The 23521-nt window shown below is 43.5% G+C and overlaps 1 protein-coding gene across 5 annotated transcripts in view; it reads left to right on the top strand.

Annotated features, from left to right (window-relative positions):
• Positions 1 to 16518, top strand: part of CARD11 (caspase recruitment domain family member 11) — a 44568-nt gene extending 28050 nt beyond the window's left edge. For 3 of the 5 annotated variants that reach the window (XM_027889507.1, XM_027889509.1, XM_027889510.1), the window contains exons 10-24: positions 846 to 900; positions 2121 to 2218; positions 3360 to 3463; positions 6137 to 6189; positions 6773 to 6905; positions 7412 to 7613; positions 8051 to 8177; positions 9303 to 9543; positions 9957 to 10053; positions 11201 to 11296; positions 12259 to 12391; positions 12953 to 13132; positions 14288 to 14412; positions 15246 to 15361; positions 15903 to 16518. In XM_027889507.1, coding sequence (XP_027745308.1) covers positions 846 to 900; positions 2121 to 2218; positions 3360 to 3463; positions 6137 to 6189; positions 6773 to 6905; positions 7412 to 7613; positions 8051 to 8177; positions 9303 to 9543; positions 9957 to 10053; positions 11201 to 11296; positions 12259 to 12391; positions 12953 to 13132; positions 14288 to 14412; positions 15246 to 15361; positions 15903 to 16107 — 1965 coding nt within the window. In that variant the 3' untranslated portion in view covers positions 16108 to 16518. The remainder of the gene's footprint in view (positions 1 to 845; positions 901 to 2120; positions 2219 to 3359; positions 3464 to 6136; positions 6190 to 6772; positions 6906 to 7411; positions 7614 to 8050; positions 8178 to 9302; positions 9544 to 9956; positions 10054 to 11200; positions 11297 to 12258; positions 12392 to 12952; positions 13133 to 14287; positions 14413 to 15245; positions 15362 to 15902) is intronic. The other 2 variants (XM_027889511.1, XM_027889508.1) reach the window with 2 other exon arrangements.
• The last annotated feature ends 7003 nt before the right edge of the window (positions 16519 to 23521 follow it).

Genomic DNA, 23521 nt, shown 5'->3' with positions numbered 1-23521 from the left:
GACCATTTTCTGTCCCTTCTGCCCATTTTGTGTTTTCTTCTTGCTTCTGCTGTTCATTCACATTCTTGGAGCGCTGTCGATAAATTGATTCTTTGCCTCCTTAGCATTAGTGGGAAAAAAAATTACATAATGCCCAAGGTCCAACACACACTGAAGGCAAAAAAAGAAGCATCGGTGAAAGAGCTCACATCAGCTGGAAGGAAAAATAGAAAGAAATGGACACAATCTAGAGCAAAATTAACTGTCTAATTTAGAATTAAATTATGGCAATTTCCTCTCTCCTAAGAGGAAGAGGCAGCATGGGTTAGGTTCATGATTTCCCTGACTAGCTGCATTCACACAGCTATTACCTGGTGCTACATTCATGAATTGTAAAAAATATAAAATCTAACATTTGGGGTTTTGAGGTTCCCTTTCCTTTCATCCGCAGTTGAATTGTCCCTGCCCTCCATAACCTTTCTGAGCTCTGACTGTCATTATTACTTATGGCAATAGAGCTGCATTTTTCACATTGCCCACTCCAAAAGGATGCCCGTTGTACTAACAGCTGCCTAAAACCAGTCCCAAGGTACCCACTTCACCTTTTGTCTCTTTGTTCCCTCAGCAGAATCTGGAAAGTGCAAGGCATTTGGGGCAGACTTCCCAAAGTAGTCAGGTAGCCAACCCTCGATGACTGCCATGGCACTTAAATACCTAAATATCTTCTGAATTTGGGGTCCTGTTGTTTAAAGGAGGGCAAATATATTGCAGGATAATAGTGAAGAAAAAAAAGGGTGAAAATATCTGGTTTGCAGTGTGTGGCAAATATTCTGCACTTGTGCTGATTTTTGTCCTCTTTCTTTTAGATAAGTCCAAGAGCTAAATCCCCTGTCAGCATGAACAAAACATCAGAGTTTCAAGGTCAGAAAGAGCACCCATGTCCTTATTCCTTTTCCACTGCTTTGTCTCATTCACTTAATCTCTTTAAGTTGTTTTAACAAATATGCCAACCAGGGAAATTCCTAAGTAAGTCCAAGTCAGTAAAATAGGCAGTTTCTCTCGTAGTTACCAATGTCATAATATAAAGTAGTTTAGTGTTCTGTCTGAATGTCCTCTCCATCTAAAGATACCTCCATAAACACAAGAAATATTGCATCCCATAGCTTACCTAAACTTTCTATTTACTTGATTTTTCCCTTTAAGTTTACAAAAATTTTAAAGTTATTTATGTAACATCTGTACTAGAAGTCATTAGACCATTCTCCCTTTGCTGTTGGAAAAATCATTCAAGCTGAAAAGGCCCTAATCTAGCGATTGTCTAATGAGTTCTTTTGTCCTTCAGCAAAAGGGAATTAATTTTAAATCTAAAGCATTGCAAAGGCTGGGGGAGGGTGATTGACCCACCCGCCAGCCAGCTGCCAAGTTACCAAATTTGTTGCTGGATAGTCATGTTTGAACTACTCCTAATTCCGCTTATTTATGTAAAACTGTTCTCAAACCAAACACTATTGTAGGCAGCACTTCCTTTAGTTGTTATGTGTGGCAGTGGGATCCCTGTTTCACAAAATATGATGTCAAACAAGGTTTCTTCTCCAAGATATTCTATGTTAAACAGTAGGTTTGTTATCAGGCAGTGTGCAACATCAGTACAAATCAGAGGTGCTGAGGAAGGGAAGGAGTCCCCAAAGACATTGACACTGTTTTATCTGGGGCTGCTGAGGGATCTCAGGCTTCTTGGTCCCTACTGTGAATATTTTGTTGTGAAAGAAGTATGATTCAGTGAGTCAGCCTTATTGCAGACTGCCAGATTCAGGTGATGAAGTTAAAACAAAAATTGATCAAACAATCCTTCTTCAATTGGCAAACAGCATTCATGGATCTATTAAAAACATAGAGAAGAGAGTTGAGAGGCAGAGCCTGTCCAGAGTGGTGGGCATTTGTGTGCAGTGTTGGCTGACAGGGAAGGAAAGGGAACTGGAGCTGCGGGGCATGGAGTGTGTCCACTACTGGGTAGGGAAACAAGATCAGGTGAAATGGGAAGATAACCTAAGTGTTGTTGCACATCTGTGACAGACGGTTTGGGAAGTGGTCTGACCTGGTTTCCTGTGCTGTCTGTGTATCCCTGTCTCCCACGAGCGCAGCAGTGAGAGCGCAGGACGAGGACGGGGCCGACGGCAGTAACGGCCGCACGGACACGAGTTCTTCTGTCTCCATCAGCAGCTGCGAAGTCAGCAAGATTGTAAGGAGCCTCCACGTGCCCCTGGCCTGTCTAGGCTTTCCTCCTATTGTAGTTGAGAGCTTTCACAACCTCGCATTAGCCTTTCCCAGCATCCCAGCTCTGATCACATTCAAGGCCCTTGTCAGAGGGTCCCTTAATCCTTTTACCAGCATTTTGTTTTTAGCCTTTTCCCAAATAACAGAATTGGTTTATGTTTATTTAAAGATATTTCAAAGGTATTTATGGCCTCTCACTGTCTCCTTTATGCCATTTCACATTTACTGTTAGGACAGATTTGCTTTCAAAGCTACTTTGTAACTTATTTAAGAAAATTTTAAGGGTTTTTTGACTTCTCTAATGCCTTTGCTGTCTCTTAGTATCAGTGAGTGAGAAAAGGGGTGCAGATCACAGTTGGAAATTTCTGCATACCATACTCAAACCATTTCTTCCCTGCTTGCTGTATCCCCATAATCTCCCAAGGTAGATATTTCATTATACATATGTGAGCACTGACACAGCAGGACAACCAGAGAGAGAGACTGCTCTCACAGAGTGTTAATAACAAAGAACAAAACATCTTTCTAGAGCACCGTGAAAAATGCTGCCCCCAGGAAATTAAAATTATGCTCAAGAATAGCCAGGAAAGAACTCCCTGCCACTTTTAATAAGCTTAGCTGGGTTAGGAGTGTTCTTTGGAATATCTGTTGGATGTTTTAGATGATTTACACTGTCTTCCCTCAACTACAATTCAAAGTTTTAGTTTCCAGTGTACTGGGAGATTAATATTTTAATGTATGGAGATCTGTATTTTTCTAATTTATACATATAAGTACACATACATTCTGCTTTGCATCCTCTTCATCCTGCAAGTCAGCTGTGCAACACATGCACACACATCAAGGGTAAAGTCACAATGGTTTAGTAAATCAGGCAGTCCTGTGGTCCCAGGAAAAGGTACAGTGCCAGCACCCACGCTGTGCACAGTGCTGAGACACCGCAATGTGTGAATGCTCCTGCCCCAGCACTCTGCTCAGCGACAATCAATTTTTCTTGATGCCGTGTGCGGAGCAGAGCACCACGGGCTAATGCAGCTGTGAGTTAGAGATGAGAGCACATTTCAGACAGATAACCTCGCTGACACCTCTCGGTGTTTGGCTTGAAGCAGGCGCTGAGGAATCGCAACGACAGCATCATGTCGACCACGCCGGAGCCTCCGGGAAACGACTCCATAGTCCGGCGGTGCAAGGAGGACGCCCCTCACTGCAGGTGGGTCACCACGCTGGGGAAACACCCCTGGAACCTGCTGGCTCAAGGAGAAGGTGGAAAGGGCCACAGATGTCCTTGTGTCTGGCTCTAGTTGAACAGCTTCTGTAAGGCAGCGGGGTTAACGTGCTTAAACTGCTCAAGGCCACAGTCCTTCATCCCACGTTTTGTCCAAACCACTCAGGGGTCTCTGGTAGTTCAGCTGGGATGAATGATGGTGATACCCCTGCAACAGTGACTTCTTAATGTACATAAATAGAAATAGTACTGAAATGGCACCAGTGCTGTTGGAGAAAGTGATCTACCTTCATACATTGAAACAGCTCCAGTTTTTGCTGCCTGTGTCTGTCCCTGTCCTTTCCCCTTCTCTCAAAGCCCCTCCTTCTGCTCTGTAAAGCTGCCAAAAGAGAGCAGAGCTGCTTGAAAGTCTGTGAAGAAGAGGGGGGAGAAGTGGAGGAGGGAGGTGGTTTTCATCAGGCTCAGGGCTCTGTATCTCAGCATAGCAATGAGGAGAGAGAGAGGCATCGCCCTCGGCTTCCCCTTCTGCTGCAGCGTCCACTTCTGTGGGGTCACGGCCCTGTGGACTTCCCCTGGCATAGAAATCAGATCAGCTAGTGAGTGGGAAGTCGGTGGCAGGAAGGAGAGAGATGTCTCCTGCCTCACAGTTCCCTAAATGGCATTGACCCCTATTCTGAAAGGTTTATAGCAATGCCATACTGTGTTGGTGTCAATGGCATCAGTGTTTGTATCAGAAGCATCAGAAGATACAGATACAGTCCCTAAAGGTCCCAAGCAGACGGAGGAAAAAAAAAAAAAACAAAGCAAAGCAATTTAGAAGAAAGCAATATACGTGGAGGGTTTGAGTCTTCATTAGATCTATTTTAAATATCTAATCTTTGTTAGGACTTTATTCAGATTGTTAAGTTTTTCCAAACTGATTTTGGGCAGACAAACACTTCTGCCTCTCTCTCTCTGGACAGCTTTGCAAGACAGCTTTCCACTGAGGGCATCCTCAGCTGGTTCTCCCTTATAATTTTCTAGGCCGTTGAGGATTTAGGCAGTGTTTATTCTAGTCTCCCTTAGCTTCTCCTGTATTGTCCTCCAAGTCCCTTTTTTAAGTGTGCTGTTTTAATTCAAGATGGAGAAAAAAAAGATTGTGTTATTAATGATTTGAATGGTTCATGCTTCAGGTGCTTGAGAAGCCTTTGGCATGCCTGAACTGTTCAATATTTGCAGTATATTACAGAATGCAGTACAGATTACATGGAGATTATTCATCTTGTGGACTTATTTCACTGTAGCTCTGACTATATTTTGTTCCATAAGTGAAGGCATTGGAAGACTTAGTTGTACTGAAATCTGAAATTTTCCCTCAGATACTCCTTCTCACTGACATGTGGAAGGAAAAGGTACCCTGGAGCAAGGTCTGAATGTGACCTTTGTTGAGCTGATAATCACCAAAGTCAAGTATCTCAAGAACATGTTCAAAAGTTCACTGTAGTTTATAACTTTATAATTAGCCTGGTAATTTTTTTTTTAAGTTATTTGTTAACATAATACAGAATACTTGCTATTAGCATGCCAAGATGCAGGTTTCAGAGTTCATCTGATCTTAATTTGTGTGGGGAGGGGAGGGAAGTGAGATCATCATTTAATGTAGGAAAAGGTATATTATTTCTCTGCTTATGCATGGTATAAAAATAGCTGACTCTCTGCAGCCTGGCTGCAAAAAATTCACCCTTTGTCTGAAGCCAAATATGAGGAATATCAGCTTCACAGGAGACCTACAAATCATTCTGAATGGGAAAAACAACAAGCTGTTATTTAAACAGCCTTGCAACCAAAGGACATGCTTTAATGAAGTCCTTCCAGGGAAGCAGGTAGATCACTCACCTGGCTGGACAGCCCCGATATCGCTGGAAGAGCAAAATTGTGGTGAATTTTGACTGTTTGTTTTTAAGGCCGACCAATGTAGTCACCTTTCCCGGGAAGGGTTGTGTCAGTGGGAGCTGGGCTGGGAGCAGAGCCGTGGCAGTTTCTGTGCCAAAGCCTGGTACACCTTCATTCTGTACTGTTGGTACCTGAGTAACCCTGTGGGGTGCCACTAAAGTGATATAAACCACTTCAAGGGTTTTAAATCAAGCAGGTGAATTACTCCTTTACTGCTGCACCTCAGTCACTTCCCTTGCATTCACTCTGTCCCTCAGTGAGCTTCTGATGTTTTTGATACACCTTGGAAAAAGCCCCTGGTGCAGAGTATGCACAGCAGGCATTATGCAGTCATTTATCTCGATGCTGAAGCAGATGTGGTGTGAGTCACACACATGAGACCATCAGTCAGCAGCTTCCCTTTGGCTTCAGCAAGGTCTTCATTCCCTCACTGCTGTCAGCAGTTCTTCCCTCTGAACCTTCTTGCTGCTTCACATGCTTCCCATGTTGGCTGACACATATTGTCTTCCTGCCATTTCCCTACATTTTCCCTGCACCCACTTTGCTGGCTTCCTTTCTTTGCAGCTGTGCCATTGCCTGATGCAACACCTCCAACATCTTCCTTTTTCACACAAGGAGTTCCTCCTTCAGCACTTAGTGAAATCTGCTGAAAGCTGGCAAGTGAAAGGCTTTCTCTGTCTCTCTCTCTCTCTCCCCCATTATCTCATGCTTTGTTTTTAATTCCAGCCTGGCTGAAGAGGACAATGACAGCTTTGGATGTGATGCTTTGGAGCTGGATGGTAAGCAAGGGGATATCACGTGTACAGTGGAACTATGAGATCTGTGTGATTAGCTCCCCAGCTAATCAGAGACTGGCAAATAACCAACTCCTGCTCTAAATAATGGGACACATAGTCTGAGAATAAATCAAGAAAACAAAAGGTCATCTAGTGGTGAGAATGACAAAGCAGTTATTCCTGAAGAACTGGGTGAGAAGAGGGTTAGTTTTTTTACTGTGAGGCTGCTCAAACTCTGGAACAGGGTTGTCCAGAGATGTTGACTAGTCTCCATCCTTGGAGATATTCAAAACCCAGCTGGGCAAGTCCTGAGCAAGCTCCTTGAGCTGACCCTGTACTGAGCAGGGACTTAGACTAGACAGTCTCCAGAGGCCCCTTCCCGCTTGCTGCTGTGTGACAGTGATCAGGAAGGTCCAATAAACAAGGCTGGCATTCCTTATGCCATGTCCTGTAGATATGAATAATACCTCTTCATCAGGAATTTCCTCCTTCAGCTTTGGCTGGGACCAATCAAACATTCACTTTCCCCTTTTCCATTTGTGTCACTCTATCCAGGACTCGTTTTCATTCTTATTTCTCTTTCCAGATGACAGTCATGACAGGCAGTCACACGGAGCTCCTTCAGTGCACTCTTCCTCTTCTTCTCATCAGTCAGAAGGCCTGGATGCCTATGACCTTGAGCATGTCAACTCCCTGTTTAGGAAGTTCTCTCTGGAAAGGTATTTGAGATGACAGAAACTAAGGGAACAGTCTGCTATGGTGGAGGTCCTCTAGTTGCTGAAGATATGGCAGGAGTGATGTCACAAGTTATTATTTGACACAAATATGATACTGTGTTAAGTCTTTACTTCGTTATGGTGGCAGTATAATATCTTAGAGGCCTCTCATGTCCTCTAAACCCACAAAGGTCATCCTAAAATTTCAAAAACTTTGAGGCAGACAAAATTTTCCAAAGACTTGAATTAACCCTTGTGACCTTGCTGTCTTGCTGCAAGAGGTTGCTGAGTGTAGCACTGTCATACACTGAGTTACTCAGTCATACCAGAGCACTTGAAGCTGTCCAGACGCTCTTCTCCAGAACTTCTTGTGCAGCATCAAGAAGGATTTCTTCCAGAGTCCTTAGACTTTAGTACTTGATAATACTTATTTATTTATTTATATATCTCTCATCTGTCATGCATTTAACTCAGACTGACATAACTGTCGCTTCCTCTCGTGACCACAGGCCCTTTCGTCCCTCTGTCACCTCCGTGGGCCGCCTCAGGAACTCGTGCCACGCCATCCAGCGCGTGACGCTGAACGGGGACAGCCTCTACTCCGAGATCACCCTGGTGGGGGGCAACGACAGAGGCAGCTTCATCAGCTCTGTCAAGACAGGATCACCTGCAGAGAAAGCTGGGCTTCGGGAGGGCCACCAAATCCTTCTGGTGAGCTGGAAATAATCACCAATCAGTACTGGTTGCCTGGCCACCTACATGTGCTGTCCCTGGTCTTGCATAAGTTCAGCAGTGCTCCTGCTAAGTTTCTCTTTGCCAGTTTTTCTCTCTATTGCCAATGCTCCCAAAATATTTTCCTCTTAAAATATCTCCAAGGGGAAAAAAACCCCACCCCACAATTTATATTCCTGGACTATTTACTCCTAGGAAGCCTGAAATTGCCAAAGTGCTGCAGCTCTGTTGCCTGCTGGCATTCCTAATATGAGAGAAAAGAAATTAAATAATCACAACATAATCTACATCCTGATAGCAAAGTGTCTGCATTATTTAATCAGAAAAATATCATGGCACTTTAAAAAAAAAAAAAATTGTATAATTGACTTAGAGATTGAACCTGCACTGGAAAGTAACATTTCTTTCATATCTAGTTGGAGGGCTGCATTAAAGGGGAAAATCAGAGTGTTCCCTTGGATACTTGCACAAAGGAAGAAGTTCACTGGACAATTCAGAGGTGCAGTGGTCCAGTAACGCTCCAGTATAAATCAAATCATGAAGGTAAGACCAGAAGTATTTCTTATCTCAGATAGTCCCAGGTCTGTTACAGCAACCTGTCTGGAAGAGGGTGACAAAACAGAACACCCTTTGTATTGGGATAAATCTGGAGAATGCCACTGGTGTTAATTACAGCTCCTCTTTGGAACTGCTCCAGCTTTTAGCCCTGTGACTGAGAACAAAAAAAACCCCATATGCTTGTCACTACAGGATTCTGAAGAATTTACGTGGTGGGCTAATAATGACATGACTCACAAAACACATTCAAGCTTATTTTTATGTGCAGTTTTCTGCAATACAACGTGGTGAGCTTAGTGATCTTTATCCAGCTGGTCGATTTAGCATTTACCTGACGGAGTTGCCCTGTTTATTACCATTGTGGCTTTATCTTATCTTTAACAGCTGGAGTTCATGTTTGGCGAACAGAATTTGATTTTAGTGTTCATGGCCTATAATGATAATTTCAGGTTATGGATCAAAAATTACATTCCAAAATCCATTTTTTACTTGTATGTAGAAATTGACTTTTCTTTTGGGTTTTTTTTTTGTTGTTGTTTTTTTTTTTTTTTTATGTGTGTGTGCTGGTTAGAGAATTTCAGCTGCATAGATCACGCACAAAGCCATGTCTTTGATTTTCTCTGATGTTTTCAGAGGTAGCAAAGACTATTGCAATTTTTTTTTGAGCGCCACTTAACTGCAGATAAAGAATGTTATAGATTCTGGGAGTGCTAATTAGAACTAATAATAAGGAGAACAACTTGTCACTAAATCGGTGGCAGAACTCAAATTGTACTTAGAGGATGGAGGTGTGTCTGTGTCTTTGCAGAGCTGTGTTTCACAGGTCATGGGTGGAGTACTGAGAATGGAGATCCCTAAAAGTAGCATTATAATGAGAATATTCTCACAGATCTGACACCAGCAGCGTGGGCTGTCCCTGAGCCCCACTGGTGTCTCTAAGGGGCAGGCCCATGACCTCGCTGCAGCCGGTGCAACCAGCACTCTGTGAGAACAAACCCTCTCTCAGAGGAGCCACAGAAGTTTGTGCTGTGGCTTCTTGGAGAGGATTCCTGGGAATGCAGCAATACTGAGGTGTGAGATCCTGCCTCACCCCTTCCCTCACTGCTGCAGGGTACAGGAAGCTGCTGTCGGAGCTGGAGGAAGGGCTGATCACATCGGGGGACTCGTTCCACATCCGCCTGAACCTGAACATCTCCAGCCAGCTGGACTGCTGCTCGCTGTCCGTGAGGTGTGATGAGATCGTTCACATCCTGGACACCATGTACCAGGGCAGGTGTGAGTGGCTCTGTGCCAGGGTGGATCCGTTCACGGACAGGGACCTGGAAATGGGGACCATCCCCAGCTACAGCAGGTGAGTGTGATGCTGAGTGACCACGACTGAGAGCAGTGGCTCTGTGAACAGGGACATGAATAACTGCTGTAAGGAAAGAGATATATGTCTTAATTTTTGACATAAGGGCTGGTGATGTTAAACTGTAATACAAGCTATAAAGCTGTAGAAAAGACACTCCAGATGTTACTTGAAAGAATAATGCAGCTTACTCAAAATGTATCATATGAAAATATGCCATGGAGATTCTTTAATCCTTAACTGCACTGCAGTCCTGTTCATTATTTTGTTCCTGCATTTACTGCGTGGTTCAGTCAGTCCTCACTGCTATTTCTATTCAATCCTTTCTGTAGGCACAAAGCCATTACAATCCAGCCTTCTTGTGAGTGGTTTCAAAAATGTCTTGATCAATGTGATTCCATTCTTTCTTTCAGAGCCCAGCAACTCCTTTTGGTGAAGCTGCAGCGGTTGATGCAAAGAGGAAGCAAAGATGAGACAGAAAACTCCTACAACACCCTTCGGGCACTCCGGGTAAGTATGTACAAACAAGGTCTTTCTAACACCTGCTACTTCTCTGATACTTGCTTTTCATTTTTCTCTTTTCATCATCAGTTTACAGAAAGTCCTGTTTACACTTTGTGTAGGTTTTGGTTGGGCCAAGAAAAAGGCCCCTTATGTTGACTTTAAATAATATTGTCCCTGGCAGTGAAGGTAGCTCTGACTCACAATTAACCCTTCCAGCTCTGAGGGAGCACACTTTGAAAGTCAAGTCTGTGTTCTGTTTTTAAGTTAATTCTCTCTGTTCTTCTCAGCCTGTAAACCTCTAATGCACTTTCATATGCACATGAGGAAGAAGTTGTGTCCTTGGAGTTAATAACCAGAATTATGCCTCTCCTACTGTGAACAAACCTCTAACCCACAGAGCCAGTTGTCCCACATTTAGAAAGACCTGTCTCTTCCAACTTACATTCTGTGGAGAGAATTGGGATTATCAAGTCTTCACACATGATAGCTCTTCTAATTTCTCTTTTTCCACCAGTGAAAGTAATTTGATTTTTCTTTCTTTAGACCCAAAAATTCCATCTTTACATAATTAAAACTACCTTTTGGGTGTATTAGTTACCACAAGTTATTTTTTAGAGTCTGGGAGACACATGTGCTTCTGACATTTGCAGAGGCAGGTAGACAGTGCTTGTACTTGATTTCAGTCAAGGTTAAGTGTCACACATTCCTTCTGTACTCGTGTCCCCACTGACCAAAGGGACAGAGATCACTGGCAGAGGTGCTGGTGAAAGCAAGAGCTTTGCATGCTCTTTCTTGGTGCAGAAATTACCTCTTTCTTAAGGTGTGGAGAGCAGTCTCCTGTGAAAAAGGGAATGTGGAAGAGCAGTGAATGAGCAGGGTTTCTCAGCTAAGGCCGTGCTATGTCTGCAGTTTGTTTAGAACATTGTATTTGGTATAGATGTCAATCACTAGCCCTTTAATTTGAATATAAAGTATCTGCTTTTGCTTGTTTTGTTTCTCAATTGTTTTGATTTAAAAAAAAAACAAAACACAAAAAACCCACAAAAAACAACAACAAGAAAAAAACACACACAAAAAGAAAAATAAACCAAACAAACAAACAAAAAAAAAAAAGAGGGTGGGGAAGAAAAATTCCTGTGTTGTTTTTTGATAGAATACATTGCAGCCGGAGGAGCCTGCCCAGCCCAACGACCCAAAAACCAGCCCTCGCCTGTCCAGAGCCAGCTTTCTTTTGGGCCAGATTTTACAGGTAATAAAGTTCAAATCCTCAATGCAGTGTCTGAAATAGTGGATCTGAACAGCAGATATTCTCAGGCTATCCTAATTCCCTCAGAAATCCTAGCTCAGGTACAGAGGTTGTATCTAGGAATTTATTCCTATCAAAAAGAGATTTAATACATGAAAGAGAAGGATGGATTGTGTTTTCTCTGGTGATGTGGGGTGTTCATTTTTAAGAGCATGCCTGCCATTACTGATGTATCTTGAGGAATCCCACACGTTTGCCATCAGAGGCTGAAATGTGTTTTGCTTGAACCATAAGGACAAATCCATTGGGCTAGACCAAATCTCCAAGTCTGTGAGATAAGGCTCCATCAGAAAATAGTCCTTTATTTTTGGGTCAGTGACTCTGAGCGTGACAGAGACTGTGTGGGTGAAAGATAAAGTCTTGTGAAGGAAGGTGGTTGTGAAGGTTAGCAAATACACAGGAGGAGGAATTAATATTTGGATAGAGGAATAGCGAGGTGGGCGAGGAAGGAAAGCATGAAACCTGTTTCTCATGTGTAAAATGACTGTAAGAAGATGCCATTTGGGAGGTTTTAAGTCTCTCTGGTAGAGCAAAGAAGAGGCAGTTTGGGTATAACCTGTGATACATTTGTGCACATGCTTTGGGTATGTTGCTCTGCTGAGGGCACAGCAGTGCTTGTACTGGTAATGGCAGGGAGCTCTGAGAAGGGAAACTGCCTCCTAAGAGCAGAGAACAAAACAAGAAATCCCAAAGGGGATTAGCAAAGGCTCTGAATCAGATCTGTGATATTTATAGAGCCTTACAATTCAGTCAACAGATCCATGGAGTCCTGTCTTTGACAGACACTGGTAATTCAGACCCCATAGGTAACATGTGTTGGCTGATGAATACACGGGAGAATAAATAATTCAAGAAATGAGAGTCAAATCCCTTTTTTTTTTTTTTTTTTTTGTTCACCTTTTCAGTTTGTCAGTAGGTCTGAAAACAAATACAAGCGCATGAACAGCAACGAGCGCGTCCGCATCGTCACCGGCTGGCCCTCCGGTCTGGCACGCACCTCCTCGGAAGCAAAGAGGCAGTTGCCTGAGAAACTAGAAGGTATGGATATAAAATAGCTTTTCCACACGTGGCACTGATACAAGGGCCTACATAAACACCCAACATAACAGCATGGCTGTGAAAAGTGTCCTAGGCCCTGCCTGTCGCTGGCATTTGTGGTCCACTCTGCAAAAATTCGACAGTGTTTGCCACCAAAACTGATTCTGCTAAAAGTGCTTGGGGCACTAAGGCCTCATGAGCAAGTTTAGGACGCTGAAACTTCCTGTTTGGCTGGAAGTTCTTCCTGGATGCTTTCCTGCTTTTTCTTCAAAAACACTGAACTCAAAGAGAACCAAGCTAAGACGCAGAAAGAGTCCCCAAGCAAGTGTCGTGCTGAAGAGATTATGGAATTATCTCTTGAAAGCGAAAGGCACTTGAATTACTTAGCATTAGGTGGGACATCATGCTGCTGCATCCATAGGAAAGACAACCCTGGCAAAAAGGAAAAGAGGACCAGCACGACTGACCATGTTATTTCTGGTCCACATGTTTCTCCTTCTTTTTTTCCAAACATTGATGGAGAGGAAACCAGAGGATGAGTGTCTCTTGTTCTTTACTCAGATTTGGATTCTGAAAGTGAAATCAATAAGAAGCTCAGTCTGATCCCCTACAGCCTGGTGAGACCCATCCACTGTGAGCGCAGGCGCCCCGTGCTTTTCACCCCCACCATGCTCGCCAAGCCCTTGGTACAGAAGCTCCTCAACTCTGGAGGTGCCCTGGAATTCAACATATGCAAGCCAGGTAATGGGATGAAAGAGGGCCACGACTTCCACCCCTCAGTGCTGGAAATATGAACATCTATATGCTCAGACACGTAGGGCCATGAACATGGGAGAGTTGCTTGAGGTACTTCAAGTCACATCAGAGTGATGTGTAGCTGTAAATCCTGCTTTTTTGAGACTATCTGAGATATTTGAATGTTTCTGAGACAGCCAGTGCACATGGTTATGAGATTCTGTGTCTATAAATATTATCCATGTGTATGCTGTGTGGTTGCTAGGCTGCCCCTCAGAGACTGAAATGCTGTGAGTGCTCTTTCTGTTTGCATACTGTTTGCATCCTGCATATCTAGGCAATGTGAAATTTTGATTAATTTGTTTCTAGTATTTGCTATTATGAGGCATATCTTCCCTAGAGCGACTTTAGGTTTCTGTCTCATCCAAGCTGTGAAGATTGTGCATTTGATCTACTCGAAAGACTGATTTTCTTCCATGCTAAGTATTTACTATTAAAGCAATAGCAGTACCGTGATGGCTGGAGGGCAGGATTGTACACAACGCAGCATTAAACAGAGCTGACGTTTCATTTTTACACTAATATTGAATACCCACCGCACAGAATGCAGCCTTACAGTCATCCAGACACAGAAACTGAGAAGTTAAGTATTATAATAAATATCCCCTGTCTTGTAACATAAAACAAAAGCTTTGATGTAGAGCTGCAATTCGCAAGGGGGCCGGTATCACACATTGCAACATAAGCCAAATTTTTTTTAAACTTTAAACTCAAATGTTGGAACCCTAAACCCTTGCTTTAGGAGCCTGTGCTGAAGAGACCTTCTTTTTTTAGCGCTTCTCAGCATCCTCCGTCCCTGAACTGTTACTATATAACATTAGGTGCTGGAATTGTATTTACTGTTTTAATTTAATGCCTTCATAGTGCTGTAGTAATTGCCCAAGGACTCATTGGTGCAGGATATAGCTGAGATGCTCAGCTGTGATCAGATTAGGCTTTAATTGAATTCAATGGAAGAAATGAGGCAGCTGTTAAGACAATTCATTGCTCGTCTTCCTTCCCTGAACCATCCTTGCATCCAGGGTGAAGTATTATTGGATGGTTTTCTACGTGTTCTGCTGTTGTAAACTTGATTTTGTCCCCATCCACATCTCTTTCTAGATATTGTAACAAAGGAAGAGTTCTTAAGGAAGCAAAGGACAGAGACTGTCATCTTCAGCAGAGAAAAGAATCTGAACACTTACGAATGTATTGTACCTGCCAATGTCGAGGCTGTCACTGCCAAGGTGTGCAGAGTCCTCAGTGTCCCTTCACTAGGCTGGCTGTGATCCCCTTTGCAATGCCTTGAATGAGAGACTGACCAATTTACAGCTGCATGTTCTCTCTCTTGCCCATCTTCAACCTCGGATTTGTATTTATGCCCCCCAATGGCTTTTATTTGTGCTCTTGCTTCTCCTTTTCCTTTCCATCCTCAGCCATATCCTTTTATATTCTCCCTCATTCCCTGTGATGACCCACATTGATGCAGCAAAATATCCTTTCATTTTCTATGCTCCATCCCTTATTCATTTCCTTTTCATATCATAAGCACATATGAATACACGAGAGAGTAAGAGATACAAAGACCTAGACAAAGGAAAGGAAAGCCTGAAACCCAGACACAGGGGTGTTCAGAACAAAGATAACAATGCCAAAGACAGAGATCTGATGTCAAGTAGAGTAGATTTGATGCACAGCATGGAAAAAAAGGAGAATTAAAGGGATGTTTTTTTTCTCTCATAAGTAGTTGCAGTAGATGTTCTTTCTGAACAAAGAGCAAGTCTGTGTGATTGTGTCTATATGTAAAACTGGTATTTTATCATCCTTTTCATCTTTAGAGCAAATCATTTCTATTTAAACCTTTTTTAAAAAGCTGTTAAGCTCAGCTGTTATTTGTCTGACTGGTTTAAACTAGTAGGAGGAGCTAGACTTTAAATGTATATTTGATTAAAAGGTTTTAAATCAGTACAATGGTAAATAGAGAGCTTTCCAGCTGACCCCTTAAGGGATGGATACCTTTATCATGAGATTCCACAGCAATGAATGTTCCTTTGTGACAATGTTATGACTTTGTTTTTAGAACAAGCATTGTCTCCTGGAGGCTGGAATAAGCTGCACAAAGGATTTAATCAAAGCCAAGATATATCCTATTGTTCTCTTTATCAGAGTCTCAGAGAAAAACATCAAGAGATTCAGGTAACATATCAAACCTTTTGCATATTTGATGTTCTGTCTTATTCAGTGAATAACTCTTGAGTCCAATAATGCTCTCACTGAGAGAAATAAAGGACCTCATCTCTCCTAATGTATGTGCAGTTTCCTCCCATGACTCCTCCCTGAAATCTTACAACCAGAGAAAGCAGGAATTCCCCAAATCTAGCACTCTTTCACTGTCACTGGCAGCAGTGAGCATTGTGGGAGGATGAGAATATGTGTTTTTCTCTGTGCTCAGCCCTCCCACAACATTTCTTAAGGTAATGCTGGCTGGAAGAGGGGAGGTCGTAAACACTTGCACTCTCCTCCACTCAATCCTCTTAAATTGTTTCCCCGTAGCAAAAATGTTTCCTTGGGGTAGCATGAAGGGTAAGGGGAGGGTAGGCCTGGAGTAGCTGTGTTCTCCACTGCTTTTATTGCTTGTATGTAGTTAGTAGACAGTAAATTCTTGATGGGACAGCTGGGACTACGGGATTAACTCAAACTGCAAGACATTTATTTTTGGTCTGCTCATTTGATACAGGAAACTGTTGCCAAAACCGGAGGCTGAGGATGAGTTTTTACGTTTGTGCCGTCTGAAGGAGAAAGAGCTGGAGGCGCTGCCCTGCCTTTATGCCTCTGTGGAGGCAGATGCTTGGAGCAGCATTGAGGATCTCATCCGAACAATAAAAGACAGGATCATGGAGGAGCAGCGTAAAACCATCTGGGTGGATGAAGATCAGCTGTGAAAAAACCAGTGGGTGAAATGGAACTCTTTGGCGACCAAAGGACACACTCGGGTGGAGCAGGGGCTCCCAGAATTCTCTGTTAGGTGCCCAGAGCTCACTGCTGTTTCACCCTTGCTGGCTGAGGATGCATGTATGGAATGGAACTGGAGCTGTGTTGAAGAGCCTGGGTGCTGGGATCCAGGTTGTGGGTCAGACCACAGCCACTGTCACAACTCCTGATCCACCAGCACCTCCTAAGGGACAGCAGATGTTTAACTCATGAGGACAAAGATGCTGTGAGAGGGAGTTGGGGGTAATTTATTACGTTAAAAAAATATGGTTCTCATTTGGCTCGATGAAAACATCTGATGAGACCAAGTAAGTGGAATCTGAGAGGAATAATACGTGGGGATTGGGCTACAGGATGTGGAACTGAGCTGAGATTCTGATCATACCCAGTTGAGGAAGCTTGAAGGTTGGTTGGTAGCAGCAGCAACACAACCACTGATGGCTGGAGTAGCTCTGTAGTCTTGTTTTTCCATAACCATTTTAATCAGAAGAGAAGAAAACAGCTATTCTTCCTGGCATTAATTAAAATGAAAGCTCCAGTTTTATTTAACAGTCTTGAGGGTTTCCTTTGTAGTCCTGGCACTTATAGGAAAATAGATTCCACTGTCCCAGTGGCACATCAGATCTTTCCAGATCTGCCAATGTTTCATTTAGTTTATCCCTGCCTCTGCATCATGTTCATTTGTGCATCTCTCAATTTTTAACATTTTTTTTTTACTTGTGGAAAATACCATGGTGCTTCCTCCAGACGACGGGTTTCTCTGTTTCTCCACTGAAACTTTTCTCTACTTCACTGCCTGCCAACATGCCTGCTCTCAACAGGAGGGGACTGTCCTGAGAGGAAGAAAAAGAGAATTTCATAAGCCAGTAATTGCTGTGAACCCCTCAGTCCTTGACCTCTGTGCTGTGATTGACAGCGAGGAGACCCACGAGCACCACACTGTGCTGGGGCCAAGGAGGAGAATTCTTTCACGTGGCGAAGGACACCACGTCCCATCTTCAAAAGCACTTAAATCCTGGGAGAGTTTAAGTTCTACTGATCAGGAGTGGGGCTCAGACTCCTAAATCTCTTCTCAGTCTTTTAACATCTTTCCCCTATACATCAGATTGCTGTGTTGAGATTGCCAAATTGGTTCAATAAAACTGACCCGATGATAACGACCCGCGCAACTGCTGATCTGAAATGCAATAAAAATTGACCTACAGATGAATTGTCCTCAGATCCTTCACTCCTTGCCATATCCCTCCCTTTTAAGATGCATTCATTCAATTACAAATTTACCTCTGCTTCTGTGTTCATCCCAAGGCCCCCATCTTGGGGCTGCAGGCTGGTGTGCAGCAGCTGGCAAGAAAATACGATCAGAATCCAAACGAAACATCTGGCCTGGCTGCCCTCGCTAGATTAGCTGCTCCCTTGTCTTTGCAATGAGCTCTTGGTGCTGTGGGTGTCTCTCAGGTAGACTGGATCAGTTCTTGTTGGCTTGTGGGATTGTGCTTTTCTGCTCCTCTCTTTTTATGCACGTCATTTTTTAACTAATGGAACCTTCTAGAAGTAATTTATGTCACTTTACATCTAATTTCTGTGACTGTGTTTCTCAAGTTATTAATGTTTGAAAGACTGTTCTTAGCTGCCACTTCTCAGAGAATAGCTCTTTACCTGCCCAGTGCCATCTGCTTGGACTGTGCAAGCACGGGGCTACTTCTGTGTGCAATCTCCTTACAGAAAGTACAGGCTGCACACATGATTTGCAACTCCCTCCAGGGCAAAGAACAGCAACCATTTGGGGTATATATAGAACAAATTGGATGATTCTTCAGAGATCCTCCGTAGCTCAAGCAGAAATAAGAAAGTATCAGTCGGAAGAACTGAGCCTTCCAGGAGCGCTTTGCATTCATTCCTAATGTCCTGATAATGCAACCTTGCGGAACAGCTGCCTGTGGTTTGTTCCTGCCCCTCTTGTGAAAGCTTTTGAGTCCACAGCTGAGTGCTGGGAGGGACTGTAGGAACATTTCTCAGCTGCTTCAGCAAAAAGTTCAGCCAGGTCAGCGTCAGATGCCTCCAGGAGCAACCAGCTGACTGCTCACCGGACAGAACACGGAGGATGTCCGTGTCCCGCTGGCTGTGCCACAGGGATCAGTACCATCTGCTGGAATGGCTGGAACAGATGGCTGGTGGGGCAGAGGGGATGGAGCATCTCAGGCTGCCATGGTTGTTTCTGCAGTGAACTGATCTCACCGCAGCTTTATGTCTGAGCCCTCTGTACACGGACAACAGCTGTGGATGTGATTTATCCCACTTCACTTTCGGCACAGGAAAGGCATATGTCAAACTCTGGAGGAGGTTCCTTCTGCACTGAACAGAGATACACCTCCAAAGAGCTGTTTGTCTGACTTACTGGAGATGGCTACCTAAGGGTGAGATGAATTGCCCTCTGAACTGTCTGGGGTTTTCATAGACTACAGAAAGAAACAAGAGAATTAGCCTGGCCTTTAGCATTTAGCTTTTTGATCTGCAATTTAGGACAGCTAAACCACCTTATGGGAAAAGTGGAACTAGAGATTGTGGCAGAGAACAAGAGATCTAATTATTTCTGTGAAACAAGAGAGGAATGAATACGTGGAACAGTCTTTTCTTCTCCGTATCCGAGTACATCTGTAAATTCCCAGCTCTGCAGGTGCTGTAAGGCATTGTGGTTGTCAACTCACGTGGTGCAAAACAACCAGACCCTGCCAAGTGAAGTTCATGACACAGCTGTGTGCTGTAGCCTGCACAACCCTCATCTCTCTGTGACAGTGGAGAAGAACTGAAAACTCTATTCCCTCTTGACTTCTCTGTGTGAACTCAAAGAGCAGATCTGTACCTCGAGTTGAGCTGCAGAACAGCCACAAAGGGAAAGAGGCCACCGTCATTTACGCTGGCTGGGAGGTGGTTGTGGTCTAGATCTAAGTGCTGTCCCTCTGAATTGGAGGAAATCAAGCTCTGCATCTTTTGAAATATATCCAAATCTTGAAAAGAGGCCATGATTTTCCCTAAATGTCAGAGTACTGGAATCAGGATGGATTCCAAGTCCTGCACTGGCAGATTTGAAAGCGCAGACTTGGAACTTGGGCTGTAGATCGTTGTGATGTTTTCCATTCTGCTAAATCACAGTTGTGAGGTGTCACTTGAAGCCACCAGCCACTTCCCTCCTCACATACACATCCCATTTACACAAACCTGGGCTCAAATGCACAAATGCCCAGCCAGGCATAGCCAGCTTCAGGAGGGATTGTGTGGCTGAAAAACTGGAAGCGATAATTAAGAAAACAAACATCGAAGGGTAAGGATGGGACAAGTTTTACGTTGGGTGGTTTTGTATTGTTAGACAGCACATGCTATGAGATTTGGGACCAATAACTGGACTTGCAGGTACCACCAAAGTTCAGATTATTATCTAAATCAGTCTAATAAAGAAGAAAATCAAGCTGCACACCCGAGTTTGAACTGGAGGCCATGCTTGGATAGCAGAGCTCAGGCCCAGCTCTGGCAGACCCGTGCCTGGATCCCAGGGGTATATCCCTACCAAAGGTAAGCAACATTTACAGCACAGCCCATCTCAAAATTACTCCTGGTTCTTAATTGAAGTCTGGGAACATTTCTCAGTAATTTGAATTTTAAGTTAGAAAGGAGGTAACAGAAAGTCCGGAAATTGCCTTGTGCTTGCTCTGCTGCTTTTGCTGTAAAAGGCGTAAAACATAGAATAATAACTGCCTTTCAAAATGGATTATTTGAAAACTACTTCTTCTTGCCTTTAAGAGCTCACAAGAGCTTGTTGGAAAATTTTTCAGATGTAGATTGCTCTTTTGAAAATGTCATTGAAAAATTGCCCACTAGAAAATGCAATTGGAAATTTTTTCAGTGGAATATTGTTCTGTTAGAAAACATGTTTTCATCTAAATCAATTGTCTATGGAAATGTCTCCATTCTAACATTTCATTTTCTAAAAATCCAAAGTATTTCAATAATACTGAGCCAGTCCTTTTCAATATTTCACATACTTTCAATCTTTTACCTGAAAGCAGTTTTTTTTTTTTAATTTTTAATTTTTGTAGTTGAAATATTTTTAAAAGGACGACATTTAAACACTTGATTTGATTGAAACACTTGTTGTATTTGATGTTTATATATACTACAAAATGATGGAGGCAATGGCTTATAGCTCTCAGATGTGGTATAATGTCTGTGATCACGAGAGGAAAATCCAACTGTGTCTGGCTTTGCGTTTTGTTTAACTCTGCTGCAAAAATGATGTATTATATAAGTCTGTATCATGCAGTTCAGCACATTGGGGAATTGTTGCAGGTAAAAATTTCATGCAAACTTTATTACACAGAATTGGATATTCCTTTGAATCAGAAATCTGGCTGGAGGCAAAGCTGTCAATCGGTCCTGCTGCAGCTCAGACAGCTCTGGCAGCACAATTTGCAAGGGGGTAGGAACACACACAAAGCAGACTTGAGCCTACAAACTTTAAGTGGAGATAGATGCCAAAGCTGGAAAAGTGCCTATAAACCTGTTAGAGGTTTCTGTTTTCTTTCGTGCCAAGCTATTTTTGTGGCCTAGGGTTGGAAAACTCAGCAGCAAGGATGGAGTCAGAGGCACCGCTTGGGCTGAGCCCTGGAGCTGCCATGAGGGTCTCAGCACTGCATGGGCACACAGGCTGAGCTGTCTAAACAGCATTTATTATTATGCTGTTCCCTGGAGACTGGAAAAGCAAGACATAGAAGTTTGGGGCTTCTGGAAGAGCAACATCCCAGGATTTTGCAATTATTTGTATAGTGTACTCCAAGTAATTCTGCCTTAATCAGCTTATACCGTGAAAATGTCTTCCCCTTTGGTGCACTTTCCACCTCCCTTGCTTTCATTCAGTTCTGAGAATTGAATAGTACCTCACAAAGAGGTACATGATTTCAACCAGGTTTTGCTTCAGTTGATTGTGCTTCAGTTCTTATAAGTTACTTTGTTTTCTCCATTTCTCCTCCTTGCTCAGTTCCCAGAGTTGTTTGCCCTCCAAAAAGGGTAAAACAAGGGCTAATTCGAGGTGTGCAGCCCCAAGATCCTTCACCAGAGCTCTGCTCTATGCAGTGGTGTAGTGCACCAAAAGATTCAGGAAAGTCTGTGAATTAAAATTGCAGGAAAACCTTTTGCTTTTCCAAACTCACCCACAGAAGGAAAAGGAGGCTCTCCCAAGGATCGAGGCAATGGGCCTTTTGGCTTTGGAGACCAAATCCAGTGTGCTTTTTGGTTCAAGCACAGTGACTAGGGCTCTTTAGCACTGGTAGCTTGGATGGCTGTACAGTCACTGGCATAGCAGGAGTTACACTGTCAGTGCTGTGCTGGACTCCTGCCCACACAGGACCTGCAGGAACTGGGGGAACCATTCTGTCCAACATTTTCCTGAGCAGAAATCCCAATTCAGCCAACCCAGGGTCGAAAAACTATGGCATGACATTTCCTCCCCCATCTTTCAGGTGCTGCAGAGTTCTGCCGTGTTCCCAGAAATCACACTTGGTATCTCTGTAAAACTCTTTGTCCCTCAGGGACAATCTTGTACCCAAACACTGAAGAACCTGTGCCATTTTCACAGGACTTTTCCTCTGTTCCTTGTAAATTTTCATCTCTGAGGCTGCCAAAGCAAACAGGTGGCCTCCCATCCCTGCAATATTCACCTGTAGAAGTAATGCTGCTTTATGAAAAAGGTGCTGTTGATGTCCTAGTACAGATGGAGCACGTGGACAGAGAGCTGAGGGAGCTTGTCCACAGGGGCCAGTGACACCACCTGGCTCCCCTCAGGCTACACTGCTCTATCTCAGGACTCTGAACGAAGGTGTAATTCCATCTGGCAGCTGCATCAAGGGTTTGAGTGGTACCTGCCCCAAGTGGCGAGATCTCTAGTTTGATTTGAGAACCTTACCAGTAAGCCAAGTTAGAACAACAGGAAGCTCATCTACCCTCCCTCCTCCACCTCCTTTTTTTCTCTTCCTCTGCTGTGGAAACTGTCTGATGTTCAGATCAGAGGCTCTCCGAGGTTAAATGCACCATTAGTCACTAGAAAAAAAAAGGGAAAAAACAGACCTTTTAAAAGCAGATGGTAGATGATAGAAAACCTGTTTGAGAGTAACTATCTACAACAGCATGTCTGCTTCATCAGATATTAGCATCAAAAGCTGTCTGACAATTTAGCAACAAACAGCAATATTGATTTTCTTCCAAAGCGCAGATGCAGGAAGACAAAGATGGAGAGATGGCTCTTTCAGAGCCATCATGCCTGGGCAAAGATGAGGCAGTAAAGTACCTGCATCTCCCAGTTCCATCAGGGTGGTACGAGCAGGCTGCAGGTTAGAGGTTATGGAGGGATATGTGGGGTAGATCCGCTCCAGGCTTGTCAGGAGTCTGTGCAGAATGAAGAGTTACCATCCCAGGGATGAAGAACTGGGACCAGCACCAGGACCAGGCTGCTCCCACCAGGGAAAATGGGAAGTAGTGCAAAGTAGTGGAGCTGGGATGGAGTGTGGAAGAGCCCTGGGATGCAGCTTGCATCCCTTGCTGCAAAGCAATCTGAACAGTAATAGCTACCACTCCACCTGTCCCTCTCTCAGGTACAGCAACCATCCTGACTTTTCAAGGCACCGCCAACAAACTCACCTCGGCAATCTGGAAAAATTCCACTTGAGGGCTAAGATTTCTTTCTTTATTTCCTGTCCCATTAACTTCTTTTTCACAAACTGGTAGAAAAGCCTCCTGGTGGTCAGCAGTTGGCTCTTGGAACCATTTCTTGGTATATCCAGTTCTTTGGACAACATCTCCCTACTTCTGATTTAAATTCACTGCAGCCAGTGGTCTCACATCAATTATGTACGCTGCTCCTTGTGTCTGAAATGTCAGTGAATCTGATAATTTTTGCTCACAGAGGTGGGGAACTAACAAGGATCTCTGGCACAGACTGCAGTGATTGCATCTACCAAGGCATTAGCAAAACAGCAAGGAAACAGAAGCAGGCACTGACAATTGCTGAAGTTCAACCCCCTGCTCAAACACTGGTATTCAGAGGGTAACTCCTGACAGTGCTCAGGAAGGCACCAGGACACAGCAGGACAGTGCTCAGGAAGGGCTACTCAAGGCCCATCTCTAGCTGCAGTCATGGGGACATTCAGAAGGTTCAGGAAAGAAGAAAAAACAAAACAAAACAAAAAACCACTTAGAAGTAAAGAATATTTCATAATCAATCTGATTTATTCCTGGCATAAAAGGGCACAATTCCATTAGCCTTCAGTTCTGTCTAAATATGCACCAGAAGGAACTAAGCTGGATATCGACTCTGACCTA

Source organism: Empidonax traillii, unplaced genomic scaffold, assembly GCF_003031625.1.
Source record: "Empidonax traillii isolate 1590-97213 ecotype Southwest subspecies unplaced genomic scaffold, ASM303162v1 scaffold263:size1499331, whole genome shotgun sequence".
NCBI lineage: Eukaryota > Metazoa > Chordata > Aves > Passeriformes > Tyrannidae > Empidonax > Empidonax traillii.
Note: the sequence above shows the minus strand (reverse complement) of the source record. Positions and strands in the feature narration are given on the sequence as shown.